Source organism: Eptatretus burgeri, chromosome 7 (genome assembly GCF_056783735.1).
Source record: "Eptatretus burgeri isolate ZD-2024b chromosome 7, Ebu_testis_v1, whole genome shotgun sequence".
NCBI classification, from domain to species: Eukaryota; Metazoa; Chordata; class Myxini; order Myxiniformes; family Myxinidae; genus Eptatretus; species Eptatretus burgeri.
The window spans coordinates 48,454,495-48,477,326 of NC_140967.1; the positions used below are offsets into that span (position 1 = coordinate 48,454,495).

The following is a 22,832-nucleotide window of genomic DNA, read 5'->3' on the forward strand; positions in this document are numbered from 1 at the left end:
ATTAAGGTTCTTAAGTTCTGCTCAACCCCTGTTAAACTAACTCCGAGATTAATGTTTCTTCTCACAAAAGATGGAAGGCAAGGTTCAACTGTGAGGGATGAATCAAAGTATATTGATAAACCATTGGATATGGAAAATAATGATGATAGAGTATATATTGATTTGCTGAACACTCTAAATTATAAGGTTATTCTTTCTGGTAAAAGTAGGAAGAATGAGAAGGAGAAACACATTATTCAGGCTTTAAGTATCCTTGGTTCAGGTATTAGTTTTCTTCCAAATGACCCATCGCAATTAGTTAATAGACTGTTATTGTTGTTCGGCAGTAAGAAGGCTGGAAATAACAATTGTTTTAATGAAGCATCAGCCATTTTAGACCAGCTGATGAACATGAAAATAATTAATAAATCTCAATATAAAGACATTTTATCTCATATTAAATAAGATGAGAAGCACAATCCTGAGTTTTAATTTCACAACAAGCGACCACACATCTTCATTCCCATACCCACTACAACTTGACACAACAAAAGAATATGAGGCATCTTTATTGTCCATGGAGACTTATAATACCTTATTTAATATAACCGAGAAAAATGTCAAGTTTAGTTATAATCCGGGAAGTGGATACAAAACGATAACAGTCTCACCCGGAGCATACGAGATTTCTCAAATATCTTCCGAAATTGCTCGTCTTATGAAAGAACAGGGTGATGAACCAAAAAATATTGTTATAAACATTCAAAAACATACTTCAAAATCAACGATTAAAGTTAAAAATAACTACAAGGTTGATTTCACAATTGATAATTCATTTAGAGAGTTATTAGGTTTCTCCTCAAAAAGATTGAAACTAATGGGACGTTTTACAGTGATAATGTCATTCAAATATCCTCAGGAATAAATTCGGTGTTAATTCACTGTGATTTGATTGATGGTGCTTATAATGATGGATTAAAAACAAATACAATATTTTCATTCAGCGCATACTCAACCCCAATTGGTTATAAATTCAATATGGAGCCTAAAAATTTGGTTTATCTACCTGTGTCAGGAAAAACCATACACAGAGTAAATTTTAGGATAACCGACCAAGATAATCGTGTGATCTCTTTTAATGGAGAAGTTATATCCATCAGAATTCACCTACGTGAAGTTTTTCAATAAATAAATACGATGGTTATTGTGAGGAAGCACGAGTTGGGAAAATATAAAATAATTACAGGGGATGGGATGTTCCTTTCCCGTACTACAAGGGTGAAGGTATGTATCTTGGTAGAGGATACTATAAACCTAAGAGACAAAGGGGTGTCGGACATCAATTTAGAGGAGATGGGATAATTGATACTCTCATGGGTATTGGTTCAACTATTCTTAAACATAAAGACCTAATTGGTTCAACTGCTTCTGCTGTGGGAAATGTAGCAGGTGCTGTAAAGAGTATAAAAGATGCTCAGAAAGAATCTCATAAATTACAAGCAATAAAAGAAATTAAGAAAGGTAAAACTCAGTTGTCCCCCCAAGAACGACAGAAAATAATTCAAATACTTGGATCAGGGTTTCAAAAGTTTTAACATCTTTTTCCTAAATAAATACAAGTATGGAAGCAATTGATAGTATCTATGATTTGGATGATACTATTATTATCTCAAACTCCACTAAAAAGAAGATTACTTCAAGGTAAATGCAATAACTGGAACAGACTGGAATACAAATGGTACAAAAAGTTTTGAAATAAATAATCAACAAACCTATTTGAATCTCTCCGAAAGTTTCTTGTTGTGTAAATTTAAATTCACTAAGGCTGGGAATAACACAAACGCTACACTTGTAAATGATTTCTTCTGGAAAATGTTTGATAGTGTGCGATTGTATATTGGAACACAAGAAGTTGAAGCGGTTGATTATGTCTCTGCTGTATCTGAAATGATGAAATTTACACTCTATACATTCAGTGATAGAATGGGAAAGGGGTCTGTCGAAGGTTTTATTCCTGATATGTCAACGGGAACAAACACAGACCCTGGATATATTCAAAGGAAAGGAATGTATAATGATGATACAAAAGCAGAAAATAGTTTTACTGTGGCAGTTCCTCTTAAAGGTATATTTGGATTTTGTGATTATGATAAAGTTCTGTATGGTCTTAAAATTAGATTTCAACTACAAAGGAATGATAATGAAAATAGATTGCTTTTTGGTGTTGGTAATGCTTTTGGTGATCAGAATAAATTTGTAATTGAGGAGATGAGTTGGTATATCAGTGAATATACTCCTAATCTTAAAACAGAAGAGATGTTGAATCGAAGACTTAACTCAAAAAAACCACTCAGTGTATCATACCTCAAAAGAAGATGTCAACACGTTAAACTCAATCAAACTACTTACACGTGGAATTTGGGTGTTCTGGAAGGAAAGCCACGATATCTGTGGATGATTTTTAAAAAGCCAGATGGTGATACTGCGACTGATAAGAATAATGCATTGAGTGATAATGCTAAGGTGAAACAACTTCGCGTTTCTCTAGATGGAACATTTTATCCACGAGATAGATTGGAAATTAATTGGGAAAAAATGATTTTGCTGAAGCATACAAGTCTTACCAAAAGGTGTGTGAAAGTAATGGAAATAAAGAACCTATTTTGGATATGACAGCATTTAAAAGTTTGTATACAATCTATACGTTTGACCTGAGCGCTCAAAAAGAAACTATAAAGTCTAATCGAGTGGATACTTCCCTATACATTGAAAGAGGAGAGAGTGAAGAAGTTGATACATATTGTTTGCTTTTGGAAGAAACAGAATTGCAGATTAATACAGATAATGGTGTGATGATTAGTCTCACATAATTTTTTGTTAAATAAATGAGTGGCAAAGTACCAACTGGGGTATATGTTAATCAAATCAATCTTCATAAACTATCATCTTGTGTTCAAAATCAAAAGCCTTGTACGATTAACGTTAATACAATTCAGAGAAAAGGAGCAGTAAGAATTGATGTTTTGCTCACAAGAGAACAGGTTAAAATCTTGAATGACACTGGCTCACTTAAAATTAAAATGACAAAACCAATGTTAAAAAATATTCAATAAGAGAGACGAGTGGAGGATTTCTCCCATTTCTAATTCCTTTATTTGCTGGTTTAAGTGCGGTTGGAGCATTGACGGGTGGTATTTCAACAGCGGTCAAAACTGCCAACGAAAGGAAGGCTCAACTCCAGGCTCAAAAAGAATTGGAAAGACATAACAAAGAGTTGGAGAAACAAATTAGTGGAAGTGGTGTAATTGTAGATTTTGCTGAAAAACTTGAAGGTCTGCCTGATAAAGCGAGATTGTTAGTTGGAGATATGCTTTCTTCTATAGCACAAGCAGGTGTAAAATTAACGAAAAGAGGTAATGGATTATATCTTTCTAATAAATAAATGAGCATTGATGAGTGGTTGAAAGAATTTGGAAAGAATACAACATCAAATTTACAACTTGCCAAATATTGTAAGAAATTAAAAATTCATAATGTGGTTATTTGTATGAGAGATGAATTAACAAATGTGTCGAAACATACAAAGAATATTATTATGAACTTAGAAGATAATGATGGGAACGGTTCTCATTGGGTTTGTATTTTTAATAGTCAAGACAAATATTATTTTGATAGTTTTGGTCTTCCACCACCTGTTGAAGTCATAAAATTCTTACAGAATGGTGTTTATCAAACATTTCAAGTCCAAGAATTAAATTCCAAGTGTTGTGGTCAATTATGTCTATATGTGTTATTTCAACTCAACAAAAATAAAAAATTTTATGATATTATTTTTAATCTAATATAAATGACTTATGTTGGTAAAGATGGTTCTATCTTTGGTGTATCTCAAGAACTGCATATTGATTTATCAAATTATTACACAAAGGCACAGGCTGAACGACATAAATATAATATAAACAAAAATATTAACATGAAAAATGCTTATAAATTAAAAAATTATCCAAGCCCGACTGACGCGAATGACTTGGTGAGATTAAGCGATTTATCACAATATATATACTTAAATAAAACGGCTGTGTATTCTAAAGATACAGAAGTGTTGATATTATCTCCAGGTCATACAGAATTCACAGTTCGAATTAAAATAAATTTTTTATAAAGAAGGGCGTATCGTTTGTATGAGAATAGAACAATGGGGGTATGATATGAATGATTTAGGGTATAATTGGTCATTTAAAATTAACCTCGAAGACCTGGAACAATTAAATCAGTCTCGTAAGGAAGAATATTATCCACTTGGTATCGAGAATGAGTTTTGTGGAGCCACGATTAGTAAACAACAAATAAAAGAATTTAATAAGGGTAAATATAATAATGGTTTTGCCCTTGTTTATCTCATGAAAACAGAAAAAACAGGATTATATATAATAAGTAAGGAAATACAAAATGATTTAACTATGGGAAGATGGGGAGGTGTTTCGTGCCATAATATTATTCTAACATATATTTCTAATACATAAATGACAGCAAGAAGGCTTCAAGAAAATTATCATTTCTGTGTTCAAGCATACCTTCAAGAAAAGGGTATTCGGTATTTTAATAAATATGTTCTACAACATAAGAATGAGGTATTTTCAATAAAAGATTGGCATTATGCTGATGTTGATAAACCGACAACTTTAGATTTAATTAGAATGTTAAATAATGAAAAAATTATAAGGTTAAGAAAAGGTAAGGCTCTTTTAGAAATTCAAAAGAAATTTTATTGGTTTCCTGTTGTAAAAAAAATTATTTTGGATACAGGAATAACAAGAAATCCTGATGAATATATGTATAATATTCTATGGGGTGTAAACGATTCAAGTATAGTAAGGGATGAGGAAGGAGTTGAAGAAGAGAGGGAAGAGGAGGAAAAGGAGAAGGAGGAAAAGGAGAAGAGAGAGAAGGAGGAAAGAGAGAATAGAGAGAGGGAGGAAAGAGAGAATAGAGAGAGGGAGGAGAGGGAGGAAAGAGAGAGAATAAATAAATATTATAGTATGGAAACCAGTGAGATTCAAAAAAGAATAGAGGTATTACAGAAAATAACTCAACCCACCAAGGAGGAATACAAAGAATTAACAAGTCTATTTGCAATACTTTCAACAAAACTATTAGCATCGTCAAGCTATTCATTTTAATTCAAGTTTTTTCTTAAATAAATGGAGGAGAGAGTGAAGACATTTCTAAGGATTCTTTATGTTTTAAAAATTAAGATTCAAATGTGCATGTTGGAAACTAAAAAGGTTTTTGCACTCTGCAGGAATTTTTCTCATAAATAAATGAGTTATTGTCTCAAATGTAAAAAGAAAACTAATACTAAAAATATTTCATATATTAAAAGTAAAAATAACAGGGTTATACAAAAAGGTATATGTTCGGTGTGTGGTTCAAAAAAAAATCAATTTATCTCCAAACACAAACTCGGAGGAGATATACAAAAGTTTTTATCAGGAAGTAAATTTACAACTACTGGAATACCAGGGGAATTACATCTTCCAGGGTATTCTTTCTGTGGTCCAGGCACAAACTTGGATAAAAGATTAGATGAGGCAGACAATCCTAAATCCTGGAGTAAACCAATCAATAGAGTTGATGAAGTGTGCATGAGACACGATATTGATTATGGGAATACCACAACGTTGGAAGAAAAGCATGAAGCCGATAGAGAAATGTTGTATCATTTGTCTCTGATACAAAATCCAACCTTGAGAGAAAAAGTTGATAGGTTCATCGTGAAGAAGATGATTAGTGCTAAATTGAAACTTGGACTTGGAAATTCAAAAACTTATAGGCTCTAATGATGCCATTAAGACTGAAGAGCAATTAGCTGATGAATTACATAAACCAATATTCACAAAGTTTCAGAGAAGGAAAGTTTATTCTAAGGAAGTTGATTATATCTGGTCTGCTGATTTGATTGAACTCAATAATGATAAGGGGTACAAGTATGCTTTAACCGTTATTGATTTGAGGAGTAGATATGCGTGGGTTGTCCCTTTAAAAAACAAAACAGGTAATACTCTTATGTTAGCTTTTCAACAGATATTTAATAAAAGTAAGAGAAAACCTAAGAAATTGTGGACTGATGAGGGTAGAGAGTTTTATAACAAGACATTTATGAATTTTCTAAAAAATAACAGTATTACATTATACAGTACCTTTAATGAAGGGAAGGCAGTTGTTGTTGAACGTTTTAATCGTACCTTAAAAGAGAGACTATATAAAAAATTCACACAACTCGGTTCACAACAATGGTTATCTTTTATTCAGGATATTGTGGATAAGTATAATGACACGATTCACACGTCAACGAATATGAAGCCATCAGAAACATTTACAAAATTAAAATATGAAAAAGAGATTAATGTCAGAAAACCTAAGTTCAAAGTTGGTGATATCGTAAGAATATATAGGTGGAAATCTCATTTTGAAAAGGGTTTTACTGAACGATGGACGAAAGAACTTTTTAAAATTGTTGATGTAATAGATACAGTTCCTTGGACTTATAAAATATATGATTTGGAAGGGGAAGAGATTTTAGGTTCATTTTATTCACAGGAATTACAAAAGACAAAACTAAGCAGATAATACACCTTTGTGGACACTCGAGGGCCAAGTCCGAGGTGTATAACAGTATATAATGTGTGTCAAGGGGGACGTTCTTAGATCTGTGAACCCCAAACACAGAATCCTCAACTGAATAGTCAAGGCTTAACTTTTGTTTGTGTGTGTGTGTGTGTGCAATGGGAGCAATAGGTTGGCGCTTCACTCCCTCCTACTATACACCGTTGTGGACACTCGAGGGCCAAGTCCGAGGTGTATAACAGTATATAATGTGTGTCAAGGGGTGGACGTTCTTACATCTGTGAACCCCAAACACAGAATCCTCAACTGAATAGTCAAGGCTTAACTTTTGTTTGTTGATGTGTATGTGTGTGTCCCAACCCTCACATTCAAAATCTCAACCCCAACCCTCACATTCAAAATCTCAACCCCAACTCAATCCTCGCCCAACACAATGTCTTTTTCAAAATGAGATTTCCACCTATATATATATATTTTTACGTTTTTTTTTCTTCTTCCAATTCTGTCTTTTAAGGCTTTCAGGTTTGATGACGTAGAAAGGGGGAGTAAGCCTGCACTTTCTTCCCAGAACTTTCTTGATCTTGCTCCCATCAAGCACCATCCAACAAAGAACTACATCGATAGGTTTAGATCCCAAAGAGTGATAGCAACTCCAAAAGTCTCCAAAATATAAATAAATAAAATAATAATAATAATAAAGAAATAAAAGCCCCCAAAAAAGTTTCAAGTGTCCAACATAAACCCAACTTTCCAAGTCTTCAAGGTATAACCACATTCCCGTTGAGTTTCCAAGATATGTATCACATTGTGAGTTATCAATCCAGAACCCACATTTCAAGTATTCAAAGTAAAACCAACTTACAAAGTCTCTTAAGGATAACTCATTTACTGATTTTTTCAAAATTTGTGAGTCTCCAAGGTAGGACCCATATTTAGAACCATCTTGGCAGAACCCTTTTCCTGAGTCTCCAAGGTAGTTATTTAAACCATCAAGGCAGAACTCATTTACTGATTTTTTCAAAATTTGTGAGTCTCCAAGGTAGGCCCCATATTTAGAACCATCTTGGCAGAACCCTTTTCCTGAGTCTCCAAGGTAGTTATTTAAACCATCAAGGCAGAACTCATTTCCTGATTTTTTCAAAATTTGTGAGTCTCCAAGGTAGGCCCCATATTTAGAACCATCTTGGCAGAACCCTTTTCCTGAGTCTCCAAGGTAGTTATTTAAACCATCAAGGCAGAACTCATTTACTGATTTTTTCAAAATTTGTGAGTCTCCAAGGTAGGCCCCATATTTAGAACCATCTTGGCAGAACCCTTTTCCTGAGTCTCCAAGGTAGTTATTTAAACCATCAAGGCAGAACTCATTTACTGATTTTTTCAAAATTTGTGAGTCTCCAAGGTAGGCCCCATATTTAGAACCATCTTGGCAGAACCCTTTTCCTGAGTCTCCAAGGTAGTTATTTAAACCATCAAGGCAGAACTCATTTCTTGATTTTTTCAAAATTTGTGAGTCTCCAAGGTAAAACTTGTATTCTGGCTCATCAAGGTATAACTTGTTCAGTGGGTATTGTCTTGATAACTCACAATGAGTACTATTGCTGTAAAACTCTTTTTCAGGATTTTGCTGGTCTCCAAGGTATAACTCTTTGGTTGGGTCATCAAGGACGAACTCGTTCTGTGGGTCTTGGTCGCTCATAAGGTCTTCAACCAAGCCAACAATTTCGCCCCAAGTTGTAGCAAAAGCAGTATTTTCATTTCGTATTTCAGACACAATTTCCTGTGAGAGAAAATAATAATGTATTAATTAAGTTATTTAATTATTAAATGAGTATGCTTCAATCAAAGTTTGAAAATAGGAAAATAAAAAATCTTACCTCAATAGATAAGAGGTTTGAATCCAGTTCATCAACTTGAAGGTTTAGTTCCATAAAGACAGAGAGTTCCAAGGAACACCAAAGTCATCCCACTCAAGGTCTTCAACCAAGCCAACAATTTCCCCCCAAGTTGTAGCAAAAGCAGTATTTTCAGATACAATTTCCTGTGAGAGAAAATAATAATGTATTAATTAAGTTATTTAATTATTAAATGAGTATGCTTCAATCAAAGTTTGAAAATAGGAAAATAAAAAATCTTACCTCAATAGATAAGAGGTTTGAATCCAGTTCATCAACTTGAAGGTTTAGTTCCATAGAAGACAGAGAGTTCGAGACAAGCACACAAAACACCATTGCCAGCAAAAACAAATGTTTAAAATGGAGCCTGGGTTTGAAGCTTTTATAGAGAAAGACTGGTGGGTGTGGTTTCCTTTGGAAATTCCCTGGGCAAGCCTAGGCAAGCCTTCATTGGGAAATTTTTCAAAACCATAACATCCTGTAATTTTCTAGTGATTTCTTTGTGAGTCAGAGATGAACTGGAAATGATGTAAGAGTGGGCGGGGCTTAGCAAAAGTAGGCGGAGCTTAGGAAAAGTGGGCGTGGCTTAGAAAAAATACCTTATGAAAAGTGGGCGGAGCTTAGCAAAAGTGGGCGGGGCTTAGGAAAAGTGGGCGTGGCTTAGAAAAAATACCTTATGAAAAGTGGGCGGAGCTTAGCAAAAGTGGGCGGGGCTTAGGAAAAGTGGGCGTGGCTTAGAAAAATACCTTATGGAAAGTGGGCGGAGCTTAGCAAAAGTGGGCGGGGCTTAGGAAAAGTGGGCGTGGCTTAGAAAAATACCTTATGAAAAGTGGGCGGGGCTTAACAAAAGTGGGCGGGGCTTAAAGAAAAGTGGGCGGGGCTTAACAAAAAATAACCTGTGGCTCAGGAGGTGGTCAAACAAGAGCATTAAGAGAAGTTTATCATTTCGTAATGGCACAAATGGGGTATCTTAAAAAATATAAAGATTCAAATGTTTTGTTTGTCAATATTTTAGATGGGGATTATTGTGCAAAGAAAATTAAACTATTGAAGGAATTTGAGAATGAACAAATCTTTATAGGTTCAATGAGTGAGCTGTTCAACCCCCAGGTGTTCAATTCAATGAGGTTCAACCTCCAAGTTAAAAGGGGAGACAAATAAATATACCTTGGGATAAAAAGGGGATTTATTTTTAGGGAAAAAAAAATGAATCGCTGAAAATCCCCCATTCATTTACATGGGGAAAAGTGAGCCAGAATCAGTATTCTTACCCTACTTAGGCGGTTATAAGTGTGAAGTTTTGCTTCGATCTGTTCAGCCATTTCAGAGATTTTTGAAGGTTTTTTTTATTTTTTAAACAATCGGGCTGCAGAATCACGTGGCTGATGAGGTCATCAAAAAATATTTTGTGGACCATTTTATCCCGAGATGACCCTCAAAATTTTTCATACTGATCGCATGTAGCATTCTACATATGCAATTATGATGTCATAACGAGGGGAAACCGATTATGTCATAAAAAAAACATTATAGGGCACGCAGAGCTTTCTGTGTGAGTACTTTCTATGTGCCAAGTTTCAATCTTTTTCCTTGGTGAGGTTTCAGAGATAGAGGTCCAAAGTTTTTCCGTTTTTCCAACATGGCTGCCATACCACGTCACCTATGACATCATAATTATCATTAAAGCATTCCACATAAGTCGTCGCAGCAATGATGAAAATTTTGTCTCAATGCGACAAGCAGTTGCGGAGAAAAAAAAAACCAGTTCTGTGAGGACGGAAAAACAAGCAAACAAACACAAACAAACAAGCTAGTAGGCGGACATAGGTAGTCGACTACCCCAATAGAACTTGACGCAATGGGCCCGTTCGATGGGGGAATGACCTGAGGATTAAGCACAAGAAAATTCATGATTCTAGCTTCAAGGGTTAATGCTGCAGATTGTTTTTTCGTTAAATACCCCCACATTTAGAGGTTTTTCGGCCGTTGCTAGGCAACGGAGGCGTCCATAGCAACGGTTCTTTCTCACACATAACTAGGACATACCATGAACCTACCATACCAGTTTCATGTATATCTGACTCATAGTCTCTGAGATATAACGAACTTCATTTTTTTTTATTGTTTTCGACCAGGGTTCATTCAGTCTATCTTCTCCGACAGTTTTCATAGGATCCGGCTGGAAATTTTTGACAATATGGCTGAAGGTACTGCCCACAGTCGCTCGTGGCCCGATTTGTGAAAAAATAATTTTTTTATGATTTTTCAAAAATTTCAAAGTCCCGTTGCGAGGCAACGGTGGTGTCCATAGCAACGGTTCTCATTTGCACACAACTAGGTCATGGTATGAACCTACCAACCAAGTTTCATCGAAATCGCCATTGTATTAACTGAAATCGCCATTTTAAATACTGATAATAAGGGTAGAAAGAAAAAAAAAAAATCAAAAAAAAAATTGAGTTTTTTTTTTTTTTGACTTGATCGACTACCCACCCAACAAACAAAATAATGAAATTGCTCGTTGCGCAAGGAATTGCCGGAATAACTTTGTCATATCTCAATTATCTCTGAAAAAACAAACACCTGGAAATCAATTTGGTTCTTATAAGTCGATAGTGCTGTTTAATGAGTTATAGCACTTAGTTTGGTCATGATCATAACTTGGAAGTCAATCGGACTTGAAATGGCATTTTAATCGCAATTTGAAAGTTTTGACCCGACCCCCCTGACATTCGACCCCCGACCGCTAAGAAGGGTGTTGGTGTGACACCCCAACGTGACATATGGTTGGATGCAGAATTGGAGGATGCAAATTTTGGATTTGGTTTGAAGTCGATACGACCATTTTAGCAGACGTTATTGCGAAAATAAGAATTTTGTTTTTTTTGGTGACCTTGACCTTTGACCTAGATTCACCAAAAACGACAAGTGTCTAAGTTGGACCATGGCCGATGTCTGTACCCAGTTTGGTCATGATCGCTGAAACGGTGTGGCTGCGACAGGGAAAATAAACACACAAACAAACAGACAGACAGACAGACACACAGAACGACACACAACCGACCAACATAATTTCTGAAATCTGAAGGATTCCAGCAATTAACAAACAGACCCAAATGGAATACCCTCTTCTTCAACTGGGGTAAGAAAAAAATAAGCTCAACAATAGGGGAAAAGGGTGAAAATTTCCCGAAATTAACTTTTCTCATCACACAAACGGATGAACCAGAAAAGGGGTTCTCTGCCGAGGTGTGTGTTCCTTGACCAATCAGTTTGTAGAATTTCTGGTGAGGAGGCTAAATGAAATCGATACCTTTGCCATGTGACCTGTCATCCTCTTGGCAAGTTTAATTGGTTGAGATTGCATAAGTAACGACTGAATACATCGATGTCAGATGGAAGGACGACAAAATGCGTATATTAGTGTGGTGACAGGTTGACAGGCACCCCACTGGGACATTATTGTTTTGCATGGGGCTCCCAAATGACTAACGCACGTTATACATTCAGCTGCCCCATGAACCACGGTGCTCGGGGTTTCTGCGCATACAAACCGAGCATTGTGAGGCGGATTACGTCATTTCGAAAGTAGCATATTGCTTAACCCCACTTTGTTATTTACTCACGAGGTAATAATTTATGGTGTTACCTGGGATCAGCGCACTGAAGGACGAACCTCCATCATTCTAAACGATACCCTCACTCTTGTGACATTCTGAGGAAATCCTTCACCTGATATGGAGACCTTTGTTATTGGGCCATGTATGTTTAGCCGGTACCAGTAACGTCACCAGATATGGAGACCTTTGGTATTGGGCCGTGTATGTTTAGCCGGTACCGGTAAAGTCACCAGATACGGAGACCTTTGTTATTGGGCCGTGTATGTTTAGCCGGTACCGGTAAAGTCACCAGATACGGAGACCTTTGTTATTGGGCCATTTATGTTTAGCCGGTACCAGTAATGTCACCAGATATGGAGACCTTTGGTATTGGGCCGTGTATGTTTAGCCGGTATCGGTAAAGTCACCTGATACGGAGACCTTGGTTATTGGGCCGTTTATGTTTAGCCAGTACCGGTAACGTCACCAGATACGGAGACCTTTGTTATTGGGCCGTGTATGTTTAGCTGGTACCGGTAACGTCACCAGATACGGAGACCTTTGTTATTTGGCCGTGTATGTTTAGCCGGTACCGGTAACGTCACCAGATACGGAGCCCTTTGTTATTGGGCCGTGTATGTTTAGCCGGTACTGGTAGTCACCTGATACGGAGATCTTTGTTATTTGGCCTTGTGTGTTTAGCCGGTACCGGTAAAGTCACCTGATACAGAGACCTTTGCTATTAGACCGTGTGTGTTTAGCTGGTACTGGTAAAGTCACCTGATATGGAGACCTTTGTATTAGACCGTGTGTGTTTGGCCGGTACCGGTAAAATCACCTGAGACGGAGACCTTTGTTATTAGACCGTGTGTGTTTAGCCGGTACCGGTAAAGTCACCTGATACGGAGACCTTTGTTATTGGGCCGTGTATGTTTAGCCGGTACCGGTAAAGTCACCTGATACGGAGACCTTTGTTATTCGACCGTGTGTGTTTAGCCGGTACCGGTAAAGTCACCTGATACGGACACCTTTGTTATTTGACCGTGTGTGTTTAGCCGGTACCGGTAAAGTCACCTGATACGGACACCTTTGTTATTGGGCCGTGTATGTTTAGCCGGTACCGGTAAAGTCACCTGATACAGAGACCTTTGTTATTAGACCGTGTGTTTAGCCGGTACCGGTAAAGTCACCTGATACGGAGACTTTTGTTATTGGGCCGTGTATGTTTAGCCGGTACCGGTAAAGTCACCTGATACAGAGACCTTTGTTATTAGACCGTGTGTGTTTAGCCGGTACCGGTAACGTTCACATCAACGCTTTTGCCGGTTTACGCAGGACGGTATCGTGCGTATTTAATGTGCGACCAGATGGTGTACATGAACACTCTACAATCGTGCTGTATTCATTCCTGGAGTGCAGATCGCCATTTCAGGAAAACGAACCAGCTACTCAGCCCCGCACGAACGCCGTGCCGCCGTCCTATGACGTTACCGTCGTTCGGCACGTTATTTAATTTCTTGGGATCCACCGAAGTCATGTCAAAAAGGCGTTGCTATGGTAACCAAGAAAATATCGGCCTATGAGGAAGAAGAAGCTCACATGTGGGAGTCGATGTCTCTCCGCAACGCCTCAGCGGCTCGAAGAAGCGCAGCTCGAAGTCTGCCCTTCGAGTCGGGCAGGGAGATGAGGAGAGAGTTTCGGAGATCAGCTTCCTGCAGGCACTCCATCTGATCGGCCACGTTTGCGAGGGAAGCGAGTAGCACGCGGCAATCATGTACGGCCTGTTCCCACGTCGGCCGAGTCCGCTCCAACGCAACGAAACAGTTTCTCAGCGCCGCACGCACCGCACGAACGCCGTCCGGCCGTCCTCTGACCGACATCTCTGACGGAAACTAACGGCTTCCTGATTCCCTTTCATAATGCAAAAAGTCGCCGAGAGAAGAGACTCTCTTCCTGTGCTTAACCCTAACGTCTTCTTCTGCTTCTTTATAAAATCTTTTTTTCCTTCATAATTTTTGAAAATTGTTAAACTTCTTCTTCTTCTTCCTCATTATCCAATAATGTTCTTATTCTCCTTCTTCTTCTTCATCTTTTTCTTCTTCTTCTTCTTCTTCTTCATATGTTTATTCTTCTTCTTCTTTTTATTCTTCTTCTTTTTATTCTTCTTCTTCTTCTTCTTCCTCCTTAAATATCTTTTTCTTATTCTTCATAATTTTTGAAAATGGTGTTCTCAAGAGTCGACGCGTACAATAAGTTTCGTCCCAAAATATAACCGATATCGATGTATGTGTGAGGTATCACGATCGGCTGCTGCTAATTAATATATGCCACTTTTTAAAATTTGATAATTGCTTGGCAAAGGAGTCTTTGCAGGTCTCCAATCCCAAATTCTGAGTGACAAAGCCTTTTGGGGGAGGATTGAGGGTCTCCTTGGTCACGTGACTCAACTCCACCGTCGGATGAGATGAGGTGAAATCCATCGACTTCGACATCAACATGCAAGGCAAACATTCATGTTTTGGACATTTGGACATTTGGCCCATCAAGAATGCGCGACATCAAATATATCATCAACCTAAATATTCATTGGGGCACGGTGTGTGTTTGTGTGTGTGTGTGTGTGTGTGTGTTTGTGTGTTTGTGTGTTTTTGTCAGTGTGTGTGTCAGTGTGTGTGTGTGTGTGTGTGTGTTTGTGTGTGTATGTGTTTGTGTGTGTGTGTGTGTTTGTGTGTGTGTGTTTGTGTGTGTGTATATGTGTTTGTTTGTGTGTGTGTTTGTTTGTGTGTGTGTTTGTGTGTGTGTATGTGTTTGTTTGTGTGTGTATGTGTTTGTTTGTGTGTTTGTGTGTTTGTGTGTGTGTGTCTGTCTGTGTCGGTGTTTCTGTGTGCCTGTGTCTCTGTGTGTGTGTGCGTGCCAGTGTGTGTGTGTGTGTGTGTGTGTCAGTGTGTGTGTGTGTCAGTGTGTGTGTATGTGTGTGTGCCAGTGTGTGTGTGTATGTGTGTGTGCCAGTGTGTGTGTGTGTGTGTGTGTGCACGTGCGTGTGTGCGTGTGTGTGTGTGTCCTCAAGTTTCTGTCTATCTGCTAACCTCTTGTATCTATTACCACCCCCAGACCCTTGTCCTGTGTGACATGTGAGAAGACTACTCCTTGCATCATGTCGTATTGGTTCACGAAAACAATTTTTCACGAAAAAAATAAGTGACCACTATATTCGTTATTGTTGTGTGTCTGTCTGTCTGTCTGTCTGTACATCTGTATGTCTGTCTGTCTGTCCCGAGCATAGCTCCGTGGGTTTTGATCCGATCCTGCTAAAATTTTGGTGGGAGGTTTATATCATGATCGAGTTGTGTTTTCTTGAGAACGGGCGTGGTGTGCCCATTATGGGCGGAGCCACGCCCAAAAAACGTGTTTTTAGGGGTAGCCGATTTCAATTTGCATCTTCTCCTTGGGGGTTTGTCAAATCTGACAGGGGTTTCGGTATTTGGTTAGCCCAATGGCACCTGCAGAGCCCCACGGAGCCCGATTTTTCATTTTCGTCCCAAGGTCAAGGTCACAAGGTCGCGAACTTAGAAAATTGCGAATTTTGACATAAAAATCCATCTTCTCCGAGGGGTTTATCAAATCTGGCAGGGGTTTCAGTATTTGGTTAGCCCAATGGCACCTGCATAGCCCCACGGAGCTCGATTTTTCATTTTCGTCCCAAGGTCAAGGTCACAAGGTCAAAAACTTAGAAAATTTCGAATTTTGACAAAAAAAATCATATGACCACCCAAACTTTGAGAGTGAGGATGACAATATTTTGATGCATAATCTTGAGGTCATTCCCCACCTAAAGTTTTGAAACCATTTTGTCCTATCTCAAACACCTTGCCTGTGGCGCCCCCTTCAAGTTTGTTTTTACGCTGATTTCATCAAAGTATGGATAATCTGAGGAGTGTGAAATGTCATATTGCCTATATGACGTTATATTGTTCCTAGAATGTTCCAGAGGAAGTTTTGCACCAAAGGTCATAATCCTTGACCGTTGACCTTTAAAGGTCACAAAGGTCAAATTTTGAAAATTGTGGGAATCGAACCTTGTTTTCGACCTTCTTCGACAAACTAACTCCAATAAGCTATATCACGTATCCTGTTTCCTTATTTTAATGTCCACTACATTGTTTTGTGACCTTTAAAGCTTATGCAAAGGTCAAATTTTTAAAGTTGTTGAACGAAACCGGGTTTTTGACATTTTGCAGCTAATAACCTGTCACTCGTACCACATCATGTTGATCATTTTTATAACTTGGTCAAACATTATCACATTGTCTCATCCTCGACTTCTGAAACAATCTACATCGTCAAATACCGCTCGTGAACCATCGTCATCAGACTTGTCTCTTTTAAAATGGTACATGCTGTTTGAACGTACCCCATTTCGTTCAATCCTGTATACATGCCGGCAGACGGGATGTCCCGTTTTATATCCATCTGAAGGATGGCAGATGCTGATGAATCGGCCTGCCTATCAAACTGCAGGTCCCTCAAGTCTTCTCACTTATTCAAGGCTTATAAACAAACTGATGGACATGTTATTCACATATTATGTGAAGTCAATAAATATTAGAGGCAACGAAAATCAGCTTGGTAGAGTGAAATGCCTGTACGTGATTAATTAGTCGGGAGGTAGCCGGGAAAATTCCTGAGAGATTTATTTTTTCCTTGGAGGTGGGAGGCAGGAGAAAGGTGGGGGTAGGGTGGGAGTGTAGAGGGATGGGTTGGGGAAGGAATGTGGTGGGAGTCTGGAGAAAGGGGATGGGATGGGGTGGGAGGAAGCAGAGGAGGGGAAGGGGTGGGGGGGGGAGGAAATGAGGTGGGAATCTGGAGGCAGAGGGTAGGGAAGGAGTGGGGTGGAAGTCCAGAGGGAGAGGAAGGGGTGGGAGGAGGAAGAGGGGGGAAAGGGGTAGGGTGGGAGTTTGGAGGGAGAAGGTAGGGAAGGAGTGGGGTGGGATTCTGGAGGGAGAGGGTCGGGAAGGAGTGGGGTGGAAGTCTGGAGAGAGGGGTGGGGAGGGAGTGAGGTGGGAATCTGGAGGCAGAGGGTCGGGAGTCCGGAGGTAGAGGGTAGGGAAGGAGTGGGGTGGGAGTCCGGAGGGAGAGGAAGGGGTGGGAGGAGGAAGAGGGGGAAAGGGGTAGGGTGGGAGTCTGGAGGGAGAAGGTAGGGAAGGAGTGGGGTGGGAGTCTGGAGAGAGGGGGTGGGGAGGGAGTGAGGTGGGAGTCCGGAGGGAGAGGAAGGGGTGGGATGCGAGTCCAGGAGGGGAGGGGATGAAAAGGGAAGGGGCGAGAGGAGGGAGGGGAAGGGTCGAGAGGAGGGACCCAGCGTTGCCCGGCAATGCTGAGTACCTTTGCTGGTGATAGTGAATAATTCAAGGCAGTATGTGGGTTGTGATGATGGTGAAGGGTATACCGTGTAAATAAGTAAATAATTTAAGGTATTTTGTCTGCAGTGGAGATGGTGAAAGGTGTATAAATAATCTGAGGTACCATATTAGTTACAACTTCCCAACCCAACATCCTCCCACTCAGATACTCTTTTCTTCCGATCACTAAGCCTAAGCCAGTTTCCAATCCGTTACCCAACCAGACACTCCACAAGTCCTCACCTTTTCTGACAACCTCATACGTGGTACCTTTCTGAGTCTAGATAAACTGCATCTACTGCACTTCCCTCATCCACCCAAGAAGAAACTGCTTCATGAAACTCCAATACACTTGTTAAGCCTGACCTCCCTAATCCCTTCAGTAAACCCACACTGACTTGCCCATGACAGTAAACCCACACTGACTGACAAAACCTACACTGACCCACACTGACTTTATTCCCTCCACCACCTAAGATGGACAGAGGTTGTTTTCACCACTATTTGTTACTTGCAAAAATCAAGGATTTTTCATCAAAGATCAAAGAAAATCAAAGATATTGTTTGGTGCGTTATTCTGTCTGTCTGTTTGTGTGCGTTTGTCAATCACCTACAGGTCGCAATTTTAAACCGATCTTCAGAAAACTTCATCAAATGGTAGAGTTCGTCATAAGCAAGAAAGCTCTTGATTTTGAGGTTAAAAGGTCGGATTTCTAAAATCCTCAATTTTCATCCGATGGAGTTGAAATTTGAAGACGATTCACACATCAGGTCACTGGATTCAACCACCCATTATTTTTTAAAGTCAAATTTGTTTTTGGGCTTTCGCAAGTATCTTGTTCTGTGCGACACCTTGTTTGTTTATCTGTCTGTGACCAGGATCTCTCAAAAAGTTGTGGATGGATTATAACAAAACTTGGTGGATGAGAGGTATGTGACAGGAACAAGCCGATTCGATTTTGGTTAAGGTTCAGATGCAGATCTGGCCCATGAGAGGGATACAAAATGTAAACTATACAGCCTGGTGGAGGTATGCACTCTAATGGAGCACCATTCTAGTTTCATTAGAAACAATTTAAATTGTTCCCTATCCTTTCTTAATCAACGTCTCCAACATCTTTCCCACAACTGAAATTAAACAGGTCTGTAGTTCTCAAATTCCTCTCTGGATCCTTTCTTAAATAAACGTGTTACATTTCATACTCTCCAATCCTTTAGTTCCTATCCTGACTCCAATTAGCTATTAAGAAATCGGTTAACATCAGGCTTATCTGCTCTACCACGTCCCCCAATACTCATAGATGCATATTATCTGGCCCTGGAGCTTTAATCTTGTCTTGGCTTTCTGAGCTGCTTCTTAACTTCCACCACTCTTACCTGTTGTGGCTGAATAAAATTAAAAGGTGACTACACAAAGATTAAGAATGTACAAATCAGGTGCATCTAATGGTGAAAAAGATTGGCACGACATCTTAAAAAGGTATGCACACTCATCTCCAAGTTGTCTGGGTTCGAATTCCGACCAAGCTATAAACTGTCACCCTGGTGTTTTGTATGCAGGGCGAGGCATCAATGTGTGTGCTGTCCATCAGATGGACGTCAAGCTCGATCACACATCTGTCAACACTGGTCATTGGTAGATGTTAAAGATCCCACAGTCTTTTTCAAAGAGTGGGCGAGTTATTACCGGCAGCCTGAACAAATTACAAAGTTCATGAAAGACTTGGGCCAAATATTTTCCCTGGCCAAGCCCACCATGTGTGAATAATTGGGGCCGCTGAAGTAGTAAATGATTTGATGAGAAAAACAGTGTTTGGTCATAAAGGAAGTGCAAAATGGAATCCTATGTTTTGTTTTCTTCTTCCTTGATTCCCCAATTTATTAGTCTAAGTTAAACAAACAATCAAGGGCAGAGGGGAGACATTTGAATGAGGCTGAGTAAGTAACACACCCACTATGATTTGATTGAACTTGTGGGATGGACAAGTGAAAATTTCCAACTTGAATGAGGCAGGGAACACATGACACCCATCTATGGAAAATGGTATGTACATCGATTCACCCTGCTCCAGATAAATTAAGGATTCTTCTTCTTATTCTTTCGAATGCAGCACAAGGCTGCAGCTAACATCATTGGCTGAGGGTGCAGCCATACCACCGATTCAATACCCTCTGCAGGTTAGAGCAGGAATTTGAAATTTTTAGCTCACAGACTTCACAGAAACCGTGGGATCTTTTTAACGACCGTTTTAGTGATGGCACACCCACATTCCCTCACCCAGCCTGTGAGACAGCAGGATGATGGTTTGAAGCTTGGCCAAGATTCGAATCCAGGTTAGACAGCTCAGAGGCTAATGTGCATTCCTACCAGCCCAAAGGGATTCTAACTTGTTTAGAAACAAGTACAAGCTTTTGCGACCATAGCTACACACCACCTGTCCAAACATTGCTTGTATCCAAAATAAAGTAAAAGGTACATGAGAAACTCAACAGAAAATGCAAAGATATCTGCAAAAGCAAAAAAAAAAAAATTAAAAATTCACTTTACTCTTCAAAGTGGAAGCTTTATTGAATTAAATCACTCCAAAACAAGTGTCAAGTGATGAAGAAGGAAAGAGCAATTCATTGTTGGCATATCTAACAAAAGACTTACAAATGCATCTGAAAAGGCAGCACTGAACCAGGCAGTTACGTACAGTTAAAAAATCGATTTATCCATATCAAAGGTCATTTCCCATTTTCATCCATCTCTAGAGTTAGGGATGGGTGTACAAGTACAAGGACATTTGTTTCGCACCAATAGGGAAATGTAAACGGACAAATCGTTGTTACTATTTAATCACAACAATGGGGGAGGGTCGGGGGATGTGAAACTGCATACCCAATGCACTTGTGGGAAGTACTCAAAATCATGATGTTACAGGTATTGGTTCTTCAATGCCGTCGGTGTTCATCCCCTAGCTTCATGGCGATGTATCCTTTCAATCGAAGCAAAACGTTCCCTGGGGGTCCTGGAAATCAGAGTCCTCAAAATATATATTTTTTTTAAGTCAGGGACAATCTAAGTATCACCGCCTTCCTCCTCAGTTACATATCCACACTCGCAACTCCTTTCCTCCTCTCCATTATATTTTTCTCAATGTATACCCACTCTGTTCAAGCTATAAAAATCTCCACCCCCCCCCCCCCCGGTGCAAAGCAAAATCCAAACAGAAAAATCCGAAACCATTTGCGTGAGTGGAACTTTCAGCTTCGAGTTTGAATTCTTTGAAGTTTCAAATGCTGAAAATCTTGCATGGTTTCCAAAAATAAAATATATATATATATATAAGAGGCTCATAGATGGATAAAATCTTCAAAAAAAAAATCAAACATTTGACTCATTAAAATCATATTCTCAAAATCGCATATCCACAAGAACTAGCAAATGGTATAAAAGTTTTGTCGCCCAAAACGAGAAAATATTCCACCGCTGATGTGTACAATCGTCTACTACTGCCGTGCACCTGCAATCGATGTAGTGTTTCTTACTTCCGTGCAAAACAGCACGACACCAGTGGAGAAGAGAGAGAGAGAGAGAGAGAAGAGAGGAGAGAGGAGAGAGGGAGCGATTTTAAATTAAGAATGTGATAATTAAATTTGATGCATTTGCAAGCACTTCCTCTGTGCCACTGAATTGATAAAGCGTAAAGTGCTTCAAACAGAGCACGACACTCTGTCAGGAGATAATTCGCAGCATGGATTGAGGCTAGTGTAGAGGCAAGTCAGCAGTCACTTCATGTTAAAACATTTCAACCATGTCCTCTGCAGCTGATGTGGAACTCGACATGTCATCTCATTGCAAGCATTTCCAATAAAATAAAATAAAATAAAATAACAACAAAAAAATAACGAGGAAAAGACATTAAACACCTGTTGTCTCAAAACGGCCAAATCGCTGTAGTTTAAGCTGGTACACGCCACAGGTCTTACGCCTGCTAGAGTTCGAATTGCAGTTTAAAATCTGACAAAAGCCACGGGTAAGATTTTGCAGTTGGGGCAAGGCTCCCGCAGCAAGGCAAGCTCCAACGAGGATGGGTGAATTACAAAGGTCACTTCGGAGCTGTGTTATTGCGCGTTGCATCCCACACCGTGACGAGAAGCCCGCTCTTCATCATCGGAGCTGTCCCCGTGGTAGGCTTCACGTCTGCGGCCTTGCATGGAACAACCTTCGGCACTCAGGTCTTTCAACTCAACCTCCTCCACACCCTCTTCGCTCATGTCTGGCAGAGTGATGTGTGGCCTTGGAGGAAGAAGGCCCTCGAGTATCTGGGGACAGAAAGACAGTTTTAAAAGGTTACGGTGGAGGAGAAATAAATTAAATTCAATAGCTCGCGAGTTAGTTTTTGTTTTCTTTGGAAAACTGATCACCTGTCCGGCAACCATCATGAGGTTCACACTATGTCCAAGATCTAAACGAGTCAATTATTCACTATACCAGCACTTACTGTTATGTCAGTATGTGGTTGCAGATGCAGAGTTTGCCATGTGTAGGTGTGGGGTGTAGGGCAGTTTTGTCAAATCTCTTTCATTATTCTGACATCCTCGTTAACACGATGACTGATAATGATTTTAGGTCCACATTTCATGTAAAAAATGTGCCGACATGAACAAACTCTATTTTCTGACTTTTACACATGAAAATTGTCAAGAACACTTTCTTGGTAGATGATGGATAAAACAACACTGCACATGGTATTTGAACCTGGAGTCACGGTATCATAACCATGTGCTCAGATTTTGGTGCCAAACAGGACAATGCAGGCAAACTTCATTTTCAACAATTCAAGAAAGCTTGGACAAGAGAATTCCCCTTGGACCTCACAACCATGTTTTATCCACATCATGAAAACTATAGTGTCTTAAAAAGTAGTTCTGCACGTCCTGACGCTCACCTGGATCAGAAGCAACAGTCAATCAAACCCCCCGCAAACCCCCTCAGACCCTGATTTTTATATTTATGCCGTGAGCAATCTTTGGAACATCAAGGGTGATGAAGGTTGGGGTCAAATTTCATCAAAATTGTGTGTGTAGTTTCAGAGAAGACAGCAAATACCTATTTTAGGGGTCAAACTCCCCCACCCCACCCATAAGCCCCTTAATGAGTGCAGATTTCGATTTTTTGTTAATACACCCTCGTTAGGCATCAGATATGAATCTCGTGGCCAAGTTTCATCAGAATCCTGTGTTTGGACCAAGCGATATGACTGAAGTGTTTACAGACTGACTGACTCGCCTACGGACACTGCCTGATCGTATAAGCTCACCGGACTAAAGAGCACGTGAGCTAAAAATCATCC

The 22,832-nt window shown here is 39.5% G+C and overlaps 2 protein-coding genes across 3 annotated transcripts in view; both read right to left on the reverse strand.

Moving 5' to 3' along the window:
• Positions 1-14,089, reverse strand: part of AIRIM (AFG2 interacting ribosome maturation factor) — a 49,121-nt gene extending 35,032 nt beyond the window's left edge. The window contains exon 1 of one of the 2 annotated variants that reach the window (XM_085888401.1): positions 13,697-14,089. In XM_085888401.1, coding sequence (XP_085744527.1) covers positions 13,697-13,977 — 281 coding nt within the window. In that variant the 5' untranslated portion in view covers positions 13,978-14,089. The remainder of the gene's footprint in view (positions 1-13,696) is intronic. The other variant, XM_085888400.1, reaches the window with a different exon arrangement.
• A 5,947-nt stretch (positions 14,090-20,036) lies between these two features.
• Positions 20,037-22,832, reverse strand: part of LOC147023224 (dnaJ homolog subfamily A member 2-like) — a 63,011-nt gene continuing 60,215 nt past the window's right edge. The window contains exon 7 of the mRNA XM_085888411.1: positions 20,037-21,801. Coding sequence (XP_085744537.1) covers positions 21,601-21,801 — 201 coding nt within the window. The 3' untranslated portion in view covers positions 20,037-21,600. The remainder of the gene's footprint in view (positions 21,802-22,832) is intronic.